Below are 20,672 nucleotides of genomic sequence, written 5' to 3'. Positions count from 1 at the left end.
AATTTCAAACAGCCGATCCGAAAGCATTAGTCTTCACAAATATTTGACTCCTTCTCCTCAATGATTTCCATCACAGTTGGAAAAGTTTCAAAGTAGACACACAAACACAATATCATGCATATGAATAGGGCTCTTGGTTTGAACGATGTTCCTAACCATATATCCTAAATAAATCACCCTTCTTCTCCATATAAATAACTCATCATGGATTCCATCTTTTCTCATCCCACAATTGTCTGTGTTACCTATCTCTCTAATCTTCTTTCTCTTTCTTGTCACCTAAGAAAGCTAAGTAAGCAAGCAATGGCATCCACCAGAACTACCACACTAGTGTTGTTCATTATCTGCTTGATATTTATACAAGAGGTGAATTAATTAACTTCCAATTTTAATTTTAATTTCTTTAATTTTCACACTATGTTGTTCATTACATGAATTGATTTTCATCTTGTGATCAGTTGGAGATCCAGGGTGAAAATCAGGACATGGCAGCAGCTCACCAACATATAGGTAAGTAATTAAGCAAAACTTGTGTGATGAATGCATGGCTATGTATGAGAAGTGATTAAGAGTGAATTAATGATTAATTAGTAATATGATTGGTGCAGATTGTGGTGGAAAATGCGGGTACAGATGCAGTAAGGCAGGAAGGCCAAAAATATGCATGAGGGCATGCAAGACGTGCTGCCAGAGGTGTAATTGCGTGCCACCTGGCACCGCCGGCAACCAAAACGCCTGTCCTTGTTACGCCTCTCTCACCACCCATGGAGGAAAACTGAAGTGCCCTTGAATGCGAATCATCATTCATGAGTTCAATATTCTTCCACGTGCAAGCATGCAGCTATCAAGACAATAATATAATGCAGAGTTTACTCTTAAGATCTGATGAAAAATTAAGTGGGTTAATCGTCTTAATCATGACAGGGCAAGTAAATGTATGAGAATACGGTGAGAAGTTGAGGAGGACATTGGTCCCAACTCCCAAGTTACAGTTTTATTTTATGTGGATTGATTAGAATTGTGATTTTGATCATAAAATTAATGAGAGTGAGGAATAGTTACGGGGACAATTGAAGGATCCATGTAATGAGATGAGAAGCCAAGCTTCTTTTTTGATAATGATAATCGTAATTATTCTTCCCCTTGTTTTGTAATTTGCTTCCTTCTTCCTCTTAATTTCTTCTTTTGTCGTTAAAACCCCACTTCTATAATAGCATAATACCAACTTTGATCATGAGTCTTTGCTTCTTATGAATAGTAGTGACGCAGAACTATCTAATTGATCAGCACAATAACCACCACCTATCACTTTTATAATTCTTCCTGATCCATCAGAACATCACAACAACTCAGAGTATTCAGGTATTGTTTTTTCTTGTATTGTCGTCTTGCATTGCTTTAAACTACTGTGATCACATTTTCAATTGCATATATAAAGTTCAATCCTGTCATTTAAAACTTAACAATATAGGAGATTTTAAGAACTTGGATTAATTACTTGCAATGATCTGACCATTCTTGTCCATGCTTGGCTCTGTGTCAGGAACATTCTTGATCACATTAATTTCTTGTTGCTATTTCATTTGGATTAATTTCTTGACAGCTTGCAGATATGTGTTGCTTTTTGCCATAATTAACACAGTTAAATATTAAAGCCATGTCCCTGAAGTTGGAAGAGTTGGTTATAAGTTATTATTACAGATGAAAAATCGAATATTTCGATTTGTATTTTTTAAATATGTGTTTGATGTTTGATGTCTACAGGAGAATTATGGCTCAATAAGCAGGAATGGAAATAAGTCAGGCGACTAGTTAGGAGTCTACAGCCTAGCCAGGTTGTACTTGGCGCTTGTTATAAAATAGTTATAGGCTCCGATTCTTATAAAAGCCTTAATATGTTAATAGATCAGGTTTAAGTTCACTAATTAGTCTTATTGGCCTGTTAGACTTTTCTAAACCGGTTAAAACATAATTAAATATATAAATAATTTTTTTATTAACAAAATTATTACGAGATATTTTAATTTTATTATAAATACTTTTGTATATTTTAAATATTTTAAAAATTTAAAATTTTTTATAAATATTAAATATGACATATTATATATAAATATTTTTATTAAAAATAATTTTTTTTCAAATAATATTTTTAAATATTTTTATTTTTGTAAAAGAAATTGTTAGACATTTTAACAAACTTCTAGTCAAGCCAATTTAATACTTAAAAAAAATCTATAATAAGCTACACATCAAGCTTTTAAAAATCAACTCACTTGATAAAGAATTCGATGATCTCAGAACGTTTGGATCATTAAATAGTCCAATAATAAAACATATTTTTTAACTCTTTCTAATAATTGCTAAATAGTTTTTATTTAATTTTATTTACAAATTAATCCTTCATCTATTATTTAATTTAAAATCTATTTTTTATTTTATAAATTATTATTTTATTATTCATATATCTTATTTTCATAATTCTATCTTAATTTTTTTTCAATTTTATTTTGATTTAGATACTCTAATCTTATCTTTTCCAATACTAAAATTAATAATTGGTACATAATCTATCGTCAATTTGTATTTTAATTACCCAATTCTATAATTCTAATCGTCCATCAAATCTCCTTGATTATCAATTTGTTCATCGTTTTTGTTCATCGCTTTATCCATCTTGTTGATTTTTAATTTGTTCATCGATTATTGAAATTTGCAGTTGCAGGAATCGCAATCTGCATAGAAATTATCTAATAGAATCATCTAAAAATTCTAGTTGTTTTAACTTATTTCAAAATTCAAAATCAGTTTTAGTAATTAGTATAAATAAGTAGTATTGTTCTCTCGTATGAAACAACACATCAACAATAAATTTTTTTCATCTTTTCTTATTCTTTCATAGTGTTATTAAATTGATTAGTTTGTGAAAGTCCTTTTTCATCTTACATCAGTGAAAAAACAATTGATTATTTTTATTCAAAAATTGATTGGTTAGCGAATATTATTTAATTCAATCAATTGTTTTGCTAAAATAATCTATTGATCAATAAAGAATTACTATTTTTTTTAAACAATGGATTGATCAGTGAAAAATATATGTTTTCTTTAAAACAATTGATTTCATGAGTTATTCAATTTATTGGTTGAGAAAAAAATTAACTGATTAAATTATCCAATTGATTTGTTGAAGAAAATTATTATATACACTCATAAATTTTTTACTATACAAACAACAACCAATTATTTGAAAAGATTTATTTAAAGCTTTGTTTTATTTTTTTAGGGTTATATAATCTAGTTTACTGAATACTTTTTTTATTAGACAATTTTAAGCGGTCAGATATAATACTAAGATAGATAAATAGTATCAGAAGGACAATAACATTAATCAACAAAAAGAGCTAGTATGTGATTAAGATACAATAGATGAACACAATAAATCCAAAACAAAATTTGGAAGATGATTTTATTAAGTGGAGTATTTTTCAAAGATAACATATTTTTTCACTAGTCAATTGATTGTTTAAAAAAAAAAACAAGTATTTCTTCATTGATCAATCGACAATCGATTGGCCAATCGATTTTCAAATAAACACAATTAATTATTTTCTTACATATGTAAGATGAAAAAGGACTTTCACAAACCAATCGATTACTATAATAAAGAAATCAATTAGATCTCTACAAATTACGATTTTTGCAACTACAAAATTTGATAAACGATGAACAAATTGAAAATCAACGAAATGGATAAAGCAACGAACAAAAATATGAACAAATTGATAATCAAAAAAATTTGATAGACGATTACAATTGTAGAATTGGGTAATTAAAATACAAATTAACGATAGATTATACACTAATAAATTTTAGTATTGAAAAAGATAAGATAGATAAATAATAAAAGAATAATTTATAAAATAAAAAATAAATTTTAAATCAAATAATAGATAAAGAAATAATTTATAAATAACATTAAATAAAAACCATTTAACAATTATTAAAAAAAGGTTCGAGAACATGTTTTGTTACCATTTACTGACCCAAAGAATCCTTTGCCAACTCATTTACGATGTAAATGGGAAATATAAAGCGATTTAAATTAATAAATATACTACAACTTACATATATCAATAAATAAAATAATTTATTTATTTTAAAAGCCTCTAAGAAGAATCCTTAGAAAAACTTTTTATTTTTTATTCATTTCCTAAGAAAATATCAAGTTAATGTCCATACGTTTTTCATTTGAATGATAAAACAATAAATAACCAATTTAGCCCTTTGAAAAAATAATTGATGTGAAATAGGCTTTCATCTAGCGAAATGGACACGCCTAAGTCCATTTTGCAGGACTTCATGTGAATTAGCCATATGTTCTTTGACAATACTTTTGCATAGTACATTTTCAAAAAATTAAAATATTTTTTATATTTATATTAATAAAAAGCCGTTTGATCTGTGTTATTTTGAAGTTTTAGAGAAGCTGGTACTCAAAGGAAAGAGGATTTGAACCCCCTCCCACTCCCCCTCCACCCCCGCCCCCCCCAAAAAAAAAAGAATAAATAAGAAAAAAAAGAGAGGAAATGAGAAACCACAATAACAAATATAAAAACTACTGACCATCATGACAGAATCTTTACATCTAAAAGTTTCCAAGTTTGAATTATTTTAAAATCAAAGACCAACAACGATTTATGTAAATCCCACATAACATCCTTTGCACTTCATCTTACCCCCAAATTAGTATCATAACCATCATCATGTAAATAATGAGTCTCCTTAGTTCATGGCATATTTCTGAGTCCAAGAACGGGCAGTATTCTCGTATTTGGCTCTGTCGGACTTGTACATATGAGCAATCTCGGGCATTAAAGGATCATCTGGATTGGGATCAGTGAGCAGTGAGCAAATTGACAGCAACACCTGCACCAGATGTTAGTGTCAAACAAACTCTGAACCCAAAGCACAAAATTGAGGAGGTAAAAAAATATTCATAATCCAAGGCCAAAAAGTAACCAAATTAAAGCTAAAGCATTTATACCTTGGATACTGTAAGAGCAGGGCTCCACTGCTCTTTCAGAATGTCAAGACAGATGCTTCCATTGTTGTTGATATTAGGGTGAAAGACCTTTGTTTTAAAAGAAACCTGCACAAAACTTTTTTAAAAGGTATAATAAAATAAAAGAATTTAATTTTGATGCGCTGACAGTGTAAAACATTTTACACAGTTGTACAATCACATCCGTTCTTTGGAAGACCATTCACGCGATCAATGGAAAAGATAGTTATTTTTGCTAACATGGCATTACGTAATTGAATGCACATGTAAACTTGCTATACATTTATCACCAACAGTGCATCAAAATTAAATTCAAAATAAAATAATTTCCATACAATAAAGAACCAGAGAAAAGGTATATAAGGCACATTTGGGGTCAAGGACTTGGTTCTAATTTAGCAAGGAAGAAAAGGGATACAAAGAGGTTATGACTAATTATCATCTTCACAACTAAAACACAAATGATTGGACTAAGTGTCATGGCGTGACAAAACAAATAAGAACTCTAAACTAGAACTGAGAAGAAATGCAGAATAAAAGAGAAATATTTTAGACCACGTTATTACAATAGAAGTTTAGAACTAACCAAGGTACATAATAACTTAGCAAATATGTACTCTGTTTTTGTTGATTTAGGCCTTTGTCTTTAACAAATTTAGCATCAAATCAATAATCACCTTTGGTGGCTTAAATGGATAGTCTGGTGGGAAGTGAATGTTCACTAGGAATACACCACCAGCATAAGGGCTGTCTGCGGGACCCATAATTGTTGCTTGCCAATGAAACATGTCATCACCAACAGGGCCTGCACAGAAACACATAACATAGACCAATCATAAACTCAAAAGGTACAGCCACACAAATATCCTCATATCTCATCATGTGTCAAAAGTTAAAGTCATTTCTTCTATGATGAATCAAGGTGCTTGCCCTCTTTCAACCACATGTCCACTGCTGGTCCTTGTCACCCAACAGACCCCTTATACTTTCCAAAACTATACTGGTATATCAAAACCATGCATGCACAAGCCAGACAAACTTAAATAATCCTCTGTTTCTCACCCATCATGACATCAAATCCAAACAAATTTGAATTAGTTTAATAACGGCAATGCAAGTTCAATAACAGAGCATTTTAATTTCTTTTGCTAAATGCCAGAGCTTAATTTTAATATCCATTATAATACATAGATACAATGTGCATAGTTACAAAAACAACAAGCATACTGCATGAGAAGAGAAAATTAAGAGAAACATGAAATCAGTGTGTAAACCAACCAGCACTGCAGGAAACAGGAGGATCCTTCTGTAGGTCCTTCAACTCCTTAGTAATGCGTTTGGAAGCCATTAAAACTGCAAAGTTCAAGATGCCAATCCGAGGCTTATCACTCCTAAAATTTCACATAAAAAATTGATTGTCAGAGACAAGGCACGTTTATCATGACCTGCTATTCAATTTACCAAAACAAGACATAAAACAAATAGCATGAAGAATCTATCAACAAAATTATTATTTTTCCACCAAATTACCAAATTAATTAGTAAGTAGCCTTTGTCAAGAAGAATTTGCAATAGAAGATTATCATCAAACTCAATTTCATATTAAATAATATCATTTCCACAGAATCTTCCAACTTCCAAGTGCAACGATTAGGAACTTCGAACAGGACATAGTGCACAAAACACCACAAATAGCCAGGAACCAAAATAATAATAACTATAAATTCTATAGTAACAGCTCATACAAGGTTTACGAGGGATAAAAATCTAAACCAATTATTTAATCATTCAAAGGAAAAAAAAAAGGTACGAATTGCTCGTTGGTTAATAAACATAAGTGGTCTTCTAATCCGATCATAGCCAACACTTGAGTTTCGTGAACCCTTACAATTTCAGAAAATTATATAAGGGTTTAGGGTTTCCAAGAATTTCTCCAACGCAAAAACGCAAACGAATTTCCTTTTAACAAACATAACGTGAAACATCACAAACAAACACAGAGTCAAGGAAAGAAAGATGATCAAGTAAAAACCAAGCAAACCCTAGAAACAAATCTAAACAAAAATAACAGGTGATGATGATGATGATACGATGAAAAGGAGTCAACTTGGGTGGCGATATGAGAAATTCAGCCGAGCAATCACGAGTTTGAGATAGAAAAATTGAAGGAAAGTTAAAAGAGAGAGAACCTTGAAATCCCTAGGTAGCTAGGGTAGGGTTTGAAAGAATTAGAGTGAAGGAGTGATTGCGTTGCGTTGCGTTGCGTTGCGTTTGGGAAGGTTTGAGTGAGTGGGTTTGCTTAGAAGTTATAATTCGCACTTAAATAGCGTGTTTCTGGTTTCGCCGTTTCGCTGCTGCTTCTTCTCTTTTCTCAATTCGATTCTTTCTTCCTTTCCCATGCAGCCACGTGACCTTCCCCTTCCTATTCCATTCACTCGCATACAACAATTTTCTCTATCAGTATTAATTTTAATTTACTTCCTTACGTGCTTTAAATCTATTTTTTCGTATATAATTAAAAAAATTATGTATGTGATTTAATTAAATTTTAAACACATTACTTTAAAAATTATCTAACTGCATAAATTCAATTAAATAGTTGTGTAATATATCAAAATTAAACTTATAATAAAAATAAACAAACTGATCTATGAAATTTTAAATTAATTAAGAATAAAATAATAAATATTCATTAGATTAACTACCAATGTCGAAATTTGAAAGATTCATTTGTGGGCATAAAAGTTCCTAAAAGATATTATTGACAAAATATTTTTTTAATGATTTGAAAATACGACAAAAATAATCAATAAATATTTAAGTAACAAAAAATTTTTATATTCAACAAACGATTTATTAAATTAAAAAAATTCACTTGATATAAAATTATCAAATTTAAAGGATAAAAATATCTCATTTTTTTAATGATAATTGTAAAAATTTATTTCAAAATCTTATCTCTAAAATTTATTTTTAGAATACATATTTAATACATAATTCTTTTTGTCTTGTTTTTAAATCTTTTGGAAACTTATTTATCGTTAACATCTTTTAAAATCTTTTTTTGTTAAATCGTTTTACAAACTTTCGGGTACCATTTTGATACTTTACTTTATTCAATAATGTCATAGTAAAAAATAAATAAATAATCAGGTAGAAATTCTAGTATTAAAATATTTTAAAAGTTTAAATTTATGTATTGATAATATAAAATATTTTTTACAATTTTTTAATCAGGACAAGTTACATAAATAAATCAAATTGGTTTTAAATTTACGCAATTACAACTTTTTGAAACATGTTACATCTTTGTCCTGTTTTAATTCTATGTAAACCGTTACAAAGTGTATGTGGCGGTTTATAATTGCATGTAATCTACTAAAGAGTAGCGCGGATTACATTGATATCGTAACATACAGAAACTGTTAGAGGATGTTGCGGTTTCTGAAAGAATTCCACAATGCATAAACCGTTATAGGGTCCATTGGTTTATGAAGAAACAACAGCTATCATAATCTACTAGAAGGTATTGCGGTTTACGTGTAGCTTGATTATAAAACCGTGATAACCAGTAGATTCTTTATTTGGTAGAGAGAGAAAACATTTAGTTTGAGAGAGAAAGTTGTGACTTGAGAGAGGGAGGAGGAGGTTGGGAGAGAAGAAACAGCAGCTATCGTAATCTACTAGAAGGTATTGCGGTTTACGTGTAGTTTGGTTATAAAACCATGATAATAAGTAGATTCTTTATTTGGTAGAGAGAGAAAACATTTAGTTTGAGAGAGAAAGTTGTGACTTGAGAGAAGGAGGAGGAGGCTGGGAGAGAATTTTGAGAATTTGGTGAGATTATATTCAAGTGGGACCATGGCGAATGAAAATCACTTGTATCGGCTCAACAGTGTTGCTCACGTTGTCGGAGGTATCAATGAAAAGATTAGTTTGTTTTCTTTTAACCATAAGAGTTGTAACTGTTTAAATATGTAAGTGGAATTAAATATTTTTTGTTACGTAACATTTTTGGAGTTTTTGTGTATTTAAAAGATTAGATAGATAATACACATTCATGTATCTGAACTTTGATTAGAATTTTTTATCAGTAACTTATTGATTAGAATTTAATATATTAAAATTTTTATGTTTTTTATTCTCACTTCTAAAAGATTAGTTAGATAATAGTTATGTAATTTTTGCACTGGATTACAAATATTCCATTGGCTCCTCATACTTTTCCTATTTTTAATAATAATTTATGGTTTAGCCTTGTATATATTAGAATTTAATTAGGTTGTGGTTATTTTTATCACATAATGCAGTTAAGTAGGTGTATTTATAACGTTCGGAGGCAACAAAATATGCCTCTGCATGAGAAAATCATATTTTATTTGGAAAAAGTTGGTTTGTATCACTTGGCTAAACTGGACACTCATTGGTTCTGGTTGGATGGGCCTATGGTGAGTGCATTTATTCAGAGGTGGCGTACTGCGACGCACACGTTTCACATGTCGTTTGGAGAGTGCACCATCACACTGCAGGATGTGACATATCAGTTGGGGTTGTCCGTTGATGGGAAGACTGTTAGTGGGTGTCTCACTGACTTCGAACACTTTATGGAGGATGGCAGACCAGCTTGAAAGTGGTTGCATGAGTTATTCAGCGAGCTACCTCCACCGACTAAGGTCAAACAGATGACAGTCCAATTCACATGGTTTCATACTTCTATGAGAGGTTTAGGGTGCTACCAGCTGATGCAAATGATGATACTGTTCACATATACGCACTACGTACATCATGATGCTGCTATCCACCCAACTGGAGGTTCAACCAACGGACTAAAAGGTGCAACCACCGACATCGAGGTAGAAGTACCCCAACACAATTGACTGAGGATTCAGAGCTGATGCCCCAGAACTGTTGACACTATCTTTCAACTTAGCATACAACTCGTGTATTCTCACTTCTAGAAAACTTCGCTGACAATAAAACAAAACCTACATATCTTCATTGGACCCTATCACAAATGTATCACACTTCACACCAGTTGACACAATAGTAATAAGGATCTTATAAAACAACTTCTTCGCCCACTTGATCCCAAACACTCCAAACTTTTGCAATATTCTGATTTTTATCTTTGACAATGTATTCAATGATCGAATAAAGACACTCAGTGATTCTCTATCAGTAAACTTAACATCATGCTTTTTGCTTTTCTGAATATGCAATATACTAGAACTAGGAAACTCTCCTCATTATTCATTGTGAAAATGACACTTGTGAAAATGATATTTTACTTTTTCACAATTACCTTCCACTGGTATATATAGAGAATTCACATATATATAATTCTTTACAGGACAAAGATGTAACCTATTTTAGAAAGTTGTAATCGTGTAATTTGAGTCCAATTTAATTTTTATTTATGTAACTTGCCCCTTTAATTATATTTGTTCTTTTAAATTACTATTCATGCAATCAATAAAAATATAAATATTTTATAAAATTATTTACATTAACAATACATCAAAATTAAATTTATATTTTAATATCAATAATTTGACAATTAAGGCAATATTATCTACTCCCCTTGTCAAGGTTTAAATTTTTATTTCAAATAATAAGTATCTTTGAAAATAGGTTAACAAAGAAATAAGTATCAAATTTTAAATGGAGAGAAAACCTAATAGTAAATAAACTCATATTAGTTAAGTAACACTCTTGTTTAAACTTAACATTTAAAGAGTAAAGTATATTTTTTGTCTTTAGAATTTGTCAAAAATTTTAAAAATATGTCTAAGTTTGTTTGTTTTAATTTTGTCTCAAAATTTTTTTATTTACATCAAATATATCCTTAACAATTAAATTTTTAAAAAATTTAGAATTAATCCAGCAATAATATATGATAACTATCTTTAATTTATTTGTATTAATGATTGTTCTTGTAAAATTATTTTTAAATTGGTCCTAACTTTTTTAAGAAATAATTAACTGTCAGGAGTATATTTGATATAAATAAAAAAATTTTGAAATAAAATAAAATTTAAGAATATATTTAAAATTTTTAACAAATTTTAAAGACAAAAAATAAACTTTATCCAAATTTAAAACTACCTAACTCTCTGAAAAACTAGAATTGCTCTATTATTAAGAAAATAGATATGTGCTATTTGTTAACATGTAAATAGAAGGTCAACAAAAGATTCTCTCATACAGCTATATTTCTTGATCTTTTTATTCTTTCACAAAACTCTGTGTGCAAGCAGACAATAGACAACAACATCGAAAGACTTCCAAAGAAAGAATAAATAGGATAATAGAAGGCAACACTTTTAATAAGTTGGAGTTCTATATGTGCTTCATTTTATAAATGTGCCTCTTAACTTCTCATATTGTCATGTTTTAGAACTCCATATATGTGCTGTATGGAGGAAAATCGAGAGGCTCTCCTATTCTTTTGATAAGAGAATATGATTTACAAACTTTTGCTATTGAGCTCAAACTGAAGAGAATAAATTTAACGAAAATCCTATTTTTATACTGAGAATTTTTATTCCAAAAATTTGTAAGTCACATTTTTTTTTATCAAAAGATTCGATTATTTTGTTTTTGAAATCATTTTATTTTTTCTTCAATATTATCATCTTCATTGTCAACCAACATAGTTTTTCCCCAACCCACCACCACCACTGCCATCCCTCTCAACCCTTTCCATTTTATCACCCACTGCGGCAGCCCAAGTCGTCCTTCACCAGATGCAACTTCAACCTTTTCTCAATAACTTTACCACCACCTCCTCCACCTCAAACTCTATCATCATACCCTTTATCTTTGTCACATTTGTCGCAATAACCACAATACTAAACTTCTTTCACTAAGATTTGAATTTGACTCATCTGAAGCACAATGTAAAGTACGAGAAGCTTTCGGATCCCCTGAGCTTGGCGGATTCTAAGCTAGCAATAGTCTATTATTGCCCCGCCGTGGTCTTCTACTTTAATTTGTCTGTCTTTGCTTTATTATACTTTTTTCCATCGTGGCTTTGCAACTTTTTTACTTCTCTTATTAGGTTGATAGATTTTTTCTTTAAATTTATCATTTTGATTCAGGAAATTAGGACTTTAATCCTTGTTCCATATTCCTAATTTCTTTTAACACTACTTGTATCCAAAGGAGGTATTTAAAATTTACAGTTTCAATATATTTCTCTCGTTTAATTTTCAATTTTTAATTGGTCGGTAGTGTTGGTTATGTTGGCAATATTAGTGATAGTTATAGTGGTGGTGATTTGATAACGTTAAAAAAGATTAATATGATGGTAATGTGGTTATGACAGTAACAAATTTAGGAAAAAAAGAGAAAAGTCAAAGAAAAAGATGATGATAACGGTGAAATGGTTTAAGGGTGAGAGAAAAGTTATGGGAGTAAGGATGACAAAAAAAATCCATACCCGTGGGAATTACCCACGATGGAAAGGTTAATAGAAACCCGCAAAATTTTTATGGGGGCAGGTCGACCTGCCCCCACAAATAAATAAGGACGAGTCGGAGATTGAGGTACCTGTCCTATGAGAACTCGTGAAAAAAATTTACTCAAATGTCCTTATATATATATATATATATATATATATATATATATATATATATAAGTTGTGTAAGTAGACCTAATTCATTTTATTTCAATTTATATGTTAAAAATTTTTATGTATATTATTATGTTAAATTTGTGTTTGATTTGATCTATTTGGTTGAATTGTATAGGATTTTATTATGGTTGTATTAATTTTTTAAAAAAAATAAAACTTAATAGAAAAACAACTAAATCTACCTATAAAAAATACAAATGTTGACAAAACTACCCATGTAAGATCAAAATAGACTTTCTACCCACGAAAGATTGGATCCATTTGCCAAAACTACCCAAACGTCAAATGCTTCTCAACAATGTTAGCTGGGAGTCCAACATGGCCCGTTTAGTGTTGAGGTGGCATTTTATTTTTGGTTTTCATTTATTTAAATTATATATAACAAGGGTATAATAAAGAAATCGGAAAGTTGGGGCTTACGGTTATATTCTCCTTCAGATGAACCATTGTTATTTTTTCCCAAATTAAACTTTTTTTCCAAATTAAAAATCCTAACATGTCTAGACGTAGCAAAGGTAACCATTGTTTTTCGGGTGGTAGCTTTAATGGAGATGGGGCTTTGTCTTCCATGAGCAATCAAGAGAAAAATCTTTGTGGGAGATGTTTTTGTGGATAGAGTGTGGTGCTACTGTAATCTGGAACATTGACAAATCTTGGGAGATGGTTCGTTCGTTGTCTCCTATGAAAGGTAAGACATTTTATTTCTAAGTTATTTTACGAGAAAACCTATTTGAAGGCTATCTTACTGTTCTCTCTTTTGATGCAGACAATAGAGTGCACGTATTTTGTATAAAGAACTATGTGTTTATTAGGACTATTTTTGTTATTTATTGATGTATTTAGGGTGCAATTTGTTGATAAAGAATTAGGTGTATATTTATGAATATATTGACAAACATTTTGTAATAGAAAAACTTTTTGCATCATTATTTATCTTTTATTTTGGGTGAATTTATAGACAATTTATAGCAACAAATTTTTTTATATCACACATTTGTGTTAAAGAAGTTAAAGAAGTTATACATTTTCTTGATAGATGTTTTTTTTTTTTGACAATTTTAACCGTAAATATTTTAAAATTTTTGAAAAGTAGCCTAAGAGGAGAAAGATGTAGTGAGTTTGGATTAATAGGAGATGACTGAGAAGAAAGAGGCCTTCTAACGTTTCTTTTATGATACTTTTTTTATATAGTTGGTAGTCCTAATAATAGATGAAGTTAGTGGCCTAGTTGGTGGAGATATAATTGGAGTTGACACTAGTTTTAAGTTATTCACAGTGACCTGCTAAAAAAATGTCAACATTTAAGATGTCATATTTTAAAATAATTAAACTATTTATTGGTTGCTTAGTTATTGAATTACTCAAATATTTACCTCATTTGCTGCTCAGTGTCTGCTTCCTCTAATGTCTTTTCCCAATGCATCTCCTGCTCCTTGACAATCTCTTCATCTAAAACATCAATAGTTGCAACATGCTCTGTTGGTGCTGTAGCTTGGCCTTGTCCAGATGTTGCTGCATCTCCCATTGCTATTGCCTCATTTTTTCTCACATTTCTTACTATTATGTCTAGTATAAACAAAAATAAAATGACAAATTACCAATTCTAACACATCTACATATATAAATGTGACGACTTGATGGAACAACTATGAATACATTATACCTTGAAACAGTATTTGCAAGTGATAGGACCATATATTTATTTGTTCTATGGGAATCAGGGTTTATTCTAGGACCATCCCTACTGGTATCTCATTTTTTGGTAGGTCTTCCAATTGGTTTTCTATAAATTTGAGGCAGTATGGGTGTGTATTCTCCTGTTTTCCAGTATTTTTGGCTTGGTATAGGTGGAACAATTCATTAATACGCTGCGCTATATGCTTCCATTGTCAGCCAGTTGTGTGCATACGCTTCAGTCCTCTTATTTTGGTATGCAATGACAATACACACATGCTTACATGGTAGGCTAGTTAGCTGCCATATTTTGTAGCTACAAGTTTTCTTGCCCAAATCAACACTGACCTTCATCAGTAACTTCAAACAGGTTTCCTTCGTTATCTCCGAAAGGAAATGGCCTCCAATAATTTCTTTTTCTCTTTCCAGTCTACTCTGCTGAACTGGTGTAAGTCTACCCACATAACCCACTAACGCCTTTTTATTTCTTGCTAAAATTCTCATTACATAACCCCTAACCTCCTCCAACATTGTGATAATTGACTTTTCCCTCATCTTCTTTATATTTTCATTGAAAGTTTTGCAATTTTTATTCGTCAAGTTGTCCACTTTAGGGTACTCACTAAAGTGAGATTTGGACCATTGTTGAGGGCTAATCTTATTCAAATACTCTCAACTCTGTGATTTAGCCGTTTAAGTCTATCCATTCCAGCTGTGAACGCTTGAGGAGTAGTAGAGTTGGCACAAGCCCACATTGCTGCTTCCATTTCCTTATCCTTCCATTGCTTCCTAAAATTCTCCCATATATACATGGCACAATATTTGTGATGAGCATTAGGCATGATATCTTGCACGGCTGGAATAAGACCCTGACACACAAACATAATTAATAATATAGCAAGTAGAATGAAGGAAAGCCTATCATAACAAATAAATAAATAACAGCGAATATGAATTAATGACGACAAAATAAACAACACACACAACTAAATTGTCTACTTACCTTTTGCATATCTGACATTAAGTTGAATCCGTTAACTCTATTATCACCAAGATCATCTTGCAGGAGCTCCAAAAACCACTACCATCTGTCCTTATTTTCGGACTTCAATATTGCATAAGCTATGGAAAAAATACGATTATTGGCGTCTTTGCCAATCATAGTAAGAAGCTGCCCCCATAATAACCTCTCAAAAAAGTTCCATCTAGCCCAATAAAAAGTCTGCATCCCTCTAAAAAAAATCCCTTTTACATGCGTCCAAACAAACATAAATCCTCTTGAAAATAAAACTTTGTAAATCAGCCATAGGAGTAGTATGTATCTTAACTATTGATCATGGATTAGTTCTCAACATCACATTGGCATAATTGCACAGCCTTGCATATTGACAACCTTTGAACCCACAATTTGCTCCCTTGCCTTAGCCATTGACCTATAGATCTTTCTTTCATTGACAAGGACATCATATTCTTTCCTAGAGAAGTTTTTTTATCTTTTTAACAGTCATCTCAGGTTGATTCCGAAGTTTTTCCTCCAATTAATCTACCATCCACTTCCCATCAGCAGTTTGCAGTGCATCTTTCTCTCGCAAGTGTGCTCATTTATGAAAGTCTTCACTTGATAACTTGCTGAAAAACTTCTTTTAGCACAATATATTTGTCACAGACAATTTTTATCATCACATATGGCCTTGCATCCCTCCGAATATATCCTTTGAAAGAAAATGTTTCTCTCTAGATTTATGTTGAACTTTTGCACTTTTTTGAACTGTGTGAGTGTCTCAAACTCCATTTTTAACTCCAAGCAAACCTGTCTAACAGGGACATCTACATTGCCCTGGGAAAACACCGAAACTTCACCATCAGATTCACTTGCAAGGCTTTGCAAGTCCTCAGACTCGTAAGAATGGTTCTCCACATCCTCATCTGGGTAGTATTCCTGATCAACCAGAATAAAAATTGATGGAGGTCGTGACAGATCAGCATTCGATACAAAGGCTTGGCCAATGGAGGAGGTTTTTTGTGGATCTTTTTTTCCTAACTTTCTTACTTTCAGACACATATTCTTCATTGCTATTGCTTTGGCCTTCCAGAGCATTGACAATCACAGACGGTAGTATGGGTTGTGCCATAGTTTCTAACTGTAAGAAATGATCAATGTGGAGAACTGGTACATATTGAGTGAGGTATTCACCTGATGGAACCTCCCCAGAGGTCGGATTTATAGTGGATCTAGATGAGTTGTGGTTGGGACCTTGGGGTAATGTAGTACCAGAACCCAAACTGTGAAATTCAGTAGAGTTGGAAGCTTTTGGATTAGTTTTTGGTGCAGCAGATTCTACAGACTTTGGCTGCTGAGGTGGGTTTAGATTAGTACGTTCATGTGGTTGGGAAGGTATTTATGGAGGTTAGAAAACAATATTAGCCATCTGAGGGTTTCTCATAGGGTTCTCAACATGTTGGTTGTTGGTTTCAGAATTGGGAGCAAGGCCAACTGAACTTGGGCTATGTTTATTTTGGGCCTTGTCAACTTCTTGGGCCTGATCCTCTTTATCAACATCTTCTACAATAACTGGCTCACTAACTGGGTGTTCTGTATATAATTCAATTCTGCTCTCATTCTTCACAATAGCTTTATACATCTTTACAATATCCAAATCAAACGTCAAAATTCTCAACCCATCATCCATATCCGTCCCAGACTGTAGCCAATAAAAGTCATATATCAAAGGATAACCTATGTCCTTAAGTAGGTCATTAATGAAAAACCGATTAAGTGTATCTACATTTACTCTCTGCACTTTAGTAGTTTCACCGTCTACATATGACAACTTTCTATCTGATCCCCTTTGAAGTCTTCTTTTATGGTGAGTTACTAATTGATATGTATTGTGGTGACCATTTTTGTAGAAACAACAATAAAAAATAAAACCCCAACATCAGAAATTTTATGGAACTACACGGCTAAAGCACAAATTTTAAGTTTTAAAACGTCACATCATTACTAATATTAGTGCAGAAGAATATCCATATAAGAACCACAAATAATTATATATATTTAATCAGTGCATTCATCTTATATACTTTATATTCTCAGTCTATTATCCATTGATAATATATAAGGAAAGTTAGTGATTAGTACAATGATGTTATCCATTGATCATATGTGATTACTCCATCAATGTAGTATTTCAATTATCCCATTGAGCAAATAGGCATGTCAACGGGTACTCATGGGAGCGGGGACATGCCCTCCCCCGACCCCACGCCTCCATATTCAGTCTTTGTCCATGTCCCGTCCCCGCGATGGGTAACGGGGATTTCCTATCCGCCAGAGACTGAAGACTCCAGGATATTCGCGAATTTTTATAAAATTAAAAAATTGAAAAAAAAAATTCTCAAAACCAGATATACATAATCACATAAATAACAAAAAATCTCAGAACCAGATAGAATATACTCATAGAAAATGTAGAAATCACAAAATTTCATAAATATAATTACATAAATAACAAAAAATATCAGAAATATAATCAAAAATAATATTAGAAATCATGAATCTCATAAATATAATCACATTAATAACAAGAAATCTCATAAATATAATGAAATTAATAACAAGAACTCGCATTAAATCACAAAATCTCATAATCAGAGGCACATAATCACATTAAAGTAAACGAAAATTAAAAAAAGTCCAAACCCTGACTTACCGAGAAGAGGCTCTTGACGGCAAGGCGCTCTAGATGGCGGCGAGGAAGCTCTGGATGTAAGGGGACTCTGGCAACGTGGAGGAACTCTGGCGGCGAGGAAGACGAAGACGGCGACGCTTCTTCCTCAGTTGGGTCAGGTGGTGATGCTGGTCAGATAGGAGGTGGTGGACGACTAGGCGGTAGTCACTGGTGAGAATATGGGGTAAGGGTTTGTTCGTTGTTGAAGGTTGAGCCTTAAGAAGCATTGAGAAGAGAGAACTGAGGGAGGAGGGAGCGCCGAAGGGATTAGGGTTCTGCAACAGGGCCTTCAACAATTCATTATATATATGGTAGGGACATTTGAGTAATATTACATATACGAGAAATAAACGGGTCTCTACGGGGCGGGGACCTCTATCCCTGCCCCGCCCTTGCCTTCGCCCCGTATAATAAACGGGTTCTTCCTGCCCCACAAGTGAAAATTGTCCCCTATATCCAGTCCCTAGTTGGTAAATTCCCGCGGGTACCCGCCCCACCGGGGAGTTTTGCCAGCACCAGAGCAAATAAAGCTAGGTTGAAGTTGAAACTGAAATCAATTAGTAATTAATAAATACTTAATAACTTGAGTATAAGAATTCTCTACGATTCTTTCCTTTTGTAAGTTTCATTTGATATGAGATTTTTAAGGTTATGTTGATACTTTAGAAGAGTAAGCTCAACGCATTCTGAAATCAGTTATTGGTAGAATTTTCATAAGCTTTAAGCTATTAGTTTTATGAACAAATAAATTTTGAATCAAATTTCAGAATACATAGATTAATCTCTCAAAGTGACGTATAAAAGAATGGAAATAGGGTTTACTTGATCTTGAAGTTTGGTCTTCAAAAGAAATTCCTTTTTTTTCTTATCTTGTTTAACTATAGTATTTTTAACCAAAAATAATTATGTTGGAGCTGATATATCTTTAATAACTATGAAAAATGATATGCTGATTATATGAAAAGAAATGCTAATAATAGTATGATCATCAAGAGGTGCTAAAATAAACCCTATTATCACAACTTAAAATAGAGTAAGAAAATAACACCAACTCATCTTCAAAGTCCCAATTTAAAGGTTATTAATCAAGCATAACAATGCATAAACAAAGCCCTAACATAATAAAAACAGTGCAAAAAATCCATACTCAAACACCAAAAATCAATGAACCATAAATAATTATTGGAAGAAGTTTATGAACGAATACATAATCAGTAGTGTTGCTTATTTCTCTATGGCTGAACCCGTAGCAAGCAACCAAAATAGTTTAGGGGATGGCGACCTGCAGTAGCGAGTGGAGGGAAAATGTTGATTGCAGCGAGGCATTGGCAGTTTAGTGCCTCACAACGGCAAATATGTTATTCCGTGATTCCCATAAAAGTTATAACGTATGATGGTTTATGAGGCTAGGAGGGGAAAGGAAATGGTCATTAGTGCGAACTAAACCCCGCTTTCTAAATTCTCTATTATACCCCCTTGTTGTATACATGTTAAATAAAGAGTAATACCCCAAATAGGTCCCCAAAGAATTCACGATCGGACAGATTTGTCTCCAACAAAATTTAACTAAGATTTTGACCCGGTCAAGACTAACGGTAACGTTCGACATGGAGGTTAACGGGATGACGTGTCCGGTTAACTGCGACGTGTCACCTGCAGGATAATTTGGTCCCCATCTAAGCTGGACAAAATAATGTCGTATTGGATTCTGGGACGAAATGACATCGTTTTGTGGAGGACAAATTCGTCCCCATCAGGGCAGAGTAACGAAACGGCATTGTTTTAATGTGGGGGACCAATTTAAAATTATGTTGTCATCTTCAACCCTTGCAGCTTCATGTGGTGAGAGATGTGCAGTTGATCATGGCTAGTGGAGGCACAACGTCAGTTGCAAGTCAGAGACAAGATGGAAGAAGTATTAGTGATGAGTTGACAGCGCGACGACTGGATTCGCGAGGGGCTGACTGAGAAAAGAAGAACACCCTAAGTGCAAGTGCAAAACATATGCTGTAATATGCAGGTCTCGAACACTAGAGAACCTGAATAGGTTGTTCTTTGGCTGTCCTCACTTCAAGGTACTCCAGAGTTATTTTGTTGTGGTATAGTTGTGATAATTGTCGTGTGACTATAGAGTTGATTGTCATTTTTATTATGCTCGTTACAGGGAAAGCAAAGTTATTGTGATTTTTTTTGCATGGTTTGATGAGATATTTGGGTATGCTAGTGTAGTCGACGGGCATAGATTGGCTTCTGTCGACACTTGTGCAGGTGAATAATGTGTTGTAAGTTTGAAGGATGGCTTGGAGGAGAGAGTGAAGCAGTTGGAGGCTCTGTTGTTGAAGACGAATGAGGATAGCTAATTTGTGAAGAAACATATTGTTTTTTCTTTGTTTTTGGGGTGTAATAATTGGTGCATTGTTAGTTGTGTTTGTGTTTTGTATCTATGTCGTGGTTGTTTAGGCAAGCTTTATTCAATGTTGAATATCAAATTATTGGATTGAAATGTGTCATTATATTTAGTTGGATATGAATGAAGTCAATTGTGATGAAATAGTATAAAAGAAACACATTG

General features: G+C 32.4%; 2 protein-coding genes across 2 annotated transcripts; one reads left to right on the top strand and one right to left on the bottom strand.

Moving 5' to 3' along the window:
• Positions 1-303: 303 nt before the first annotated feature.
• On the top strand, positions 304-790 carry LOC130950373 (gibberellin-regulated protein 2-like). The gene is made up of 3 exons (XM_057878873.1): positions 304-366; positions 459-510; positions 609-790. The coding sequence occupies exons 1-3, from the start codon at positions 304-306 to the stop codon at positions 788-790; spliced, it is 297 nt and encodes a 98-aa protein (XP_057734856.1).
• A 3,807-nt stretch (positions 791-4,597) lies between these two features.
• On the bottom strand, positions 4,598-7,501 carry LOC130951772 (ubiquitin-conjugating enzyme E2-17 kDa-like). Its single transcript, XM_057880495.1, has 5 exons — positions 7,249-7,501; positions 6,338-6,450; positions 5,737-5,864; positions 5,042-5,146; positions 4,598-4,923 (listed from the first exon to the last, which is right to left on the bottom strand). The coding sequence occupies exons 2-5, from the start codon at positions 6,405-6,407 to the stop codon at positions 4,780-4,782; spliced, it is 447 nt and encodes a 148-aa protein (XP_057736478.1). The 5' UTR covers positions 6,408-6,450; positions 7,249-7,501; the 3' UTR covers positions 4,598-4,779.
• Between the last annotated feature and the right edge of the window lie 13,171 nt (positions 7,502-20,672).

The sequence above is a fragment of the Arachis stenosperma genome, chromosome 9 (assembly GCF_014773155.1).
Source record: "Arachis stenosperma cultivar V10309 chromosome 9, arast.V10309.gnm1.PFL2, whole genome shotgun sequence".
Taxonomy (NCBI): Eukaryota; Viridiplantae; Streptophyta; class Magnoliopsida; order Fabales; family Fabaceae; genus Arachis; species Arachis stenosperma.
This window is presented reverse-complemented; position numbering and strand designations above follow the sequence as displayed.

What these genes read in the sequence shown, in the direction of transcription:
- LOC130950373 (XM_057878873.1), top strand. Translation starts at nt 304, where the DNA reads ATGGCATCCACCAGAACTACCACACTAGTGTTGTTCATTATCTGCTTG. An exon ending in GCTTGATATTTATACAAGAG is followed by an intron (nt 367 to 458) that starts GTGAATTAATTA and finishes TCTTGTGATCAG; the next exon opens with TTGGAGATCCAGGGTGAAAA. An exon ending in AGCAGCTCACCAACATATAG is followed by an intron (nt 511 to 608) that starts GTAAGTAATTAA and finishes TGATTGGTGCAG; the next exon opens with ATTGTGGTGGAAAATGCGGG.
- LOC130951772 (XM_057880495.1), bottom strand. Translation starts at nt 6,407, where the DNA reads ATGGCTTCCAAACGCATTACTAAGGAGTTGAAGGACCTACAGAAGGAT. An exon ending in TCCTGTTTCCTGCAGTGCTG is followed by an intron (nt 5,865 to 6,337) that starts GTTGGTTTACAC and finishes GTTTCTGTGCAG; the next exon opens with GCCCTGTTGGTGATGACATG. An exon ending in CTGCTCTTACAGTATCCAAG is followed by an intron (nt 4,924 to 5,041) that starts GTATAAATGCTT and finishes CATCTGGTGCAG; the next exon opens with GTGTTGCTGTCAATTTGCTC.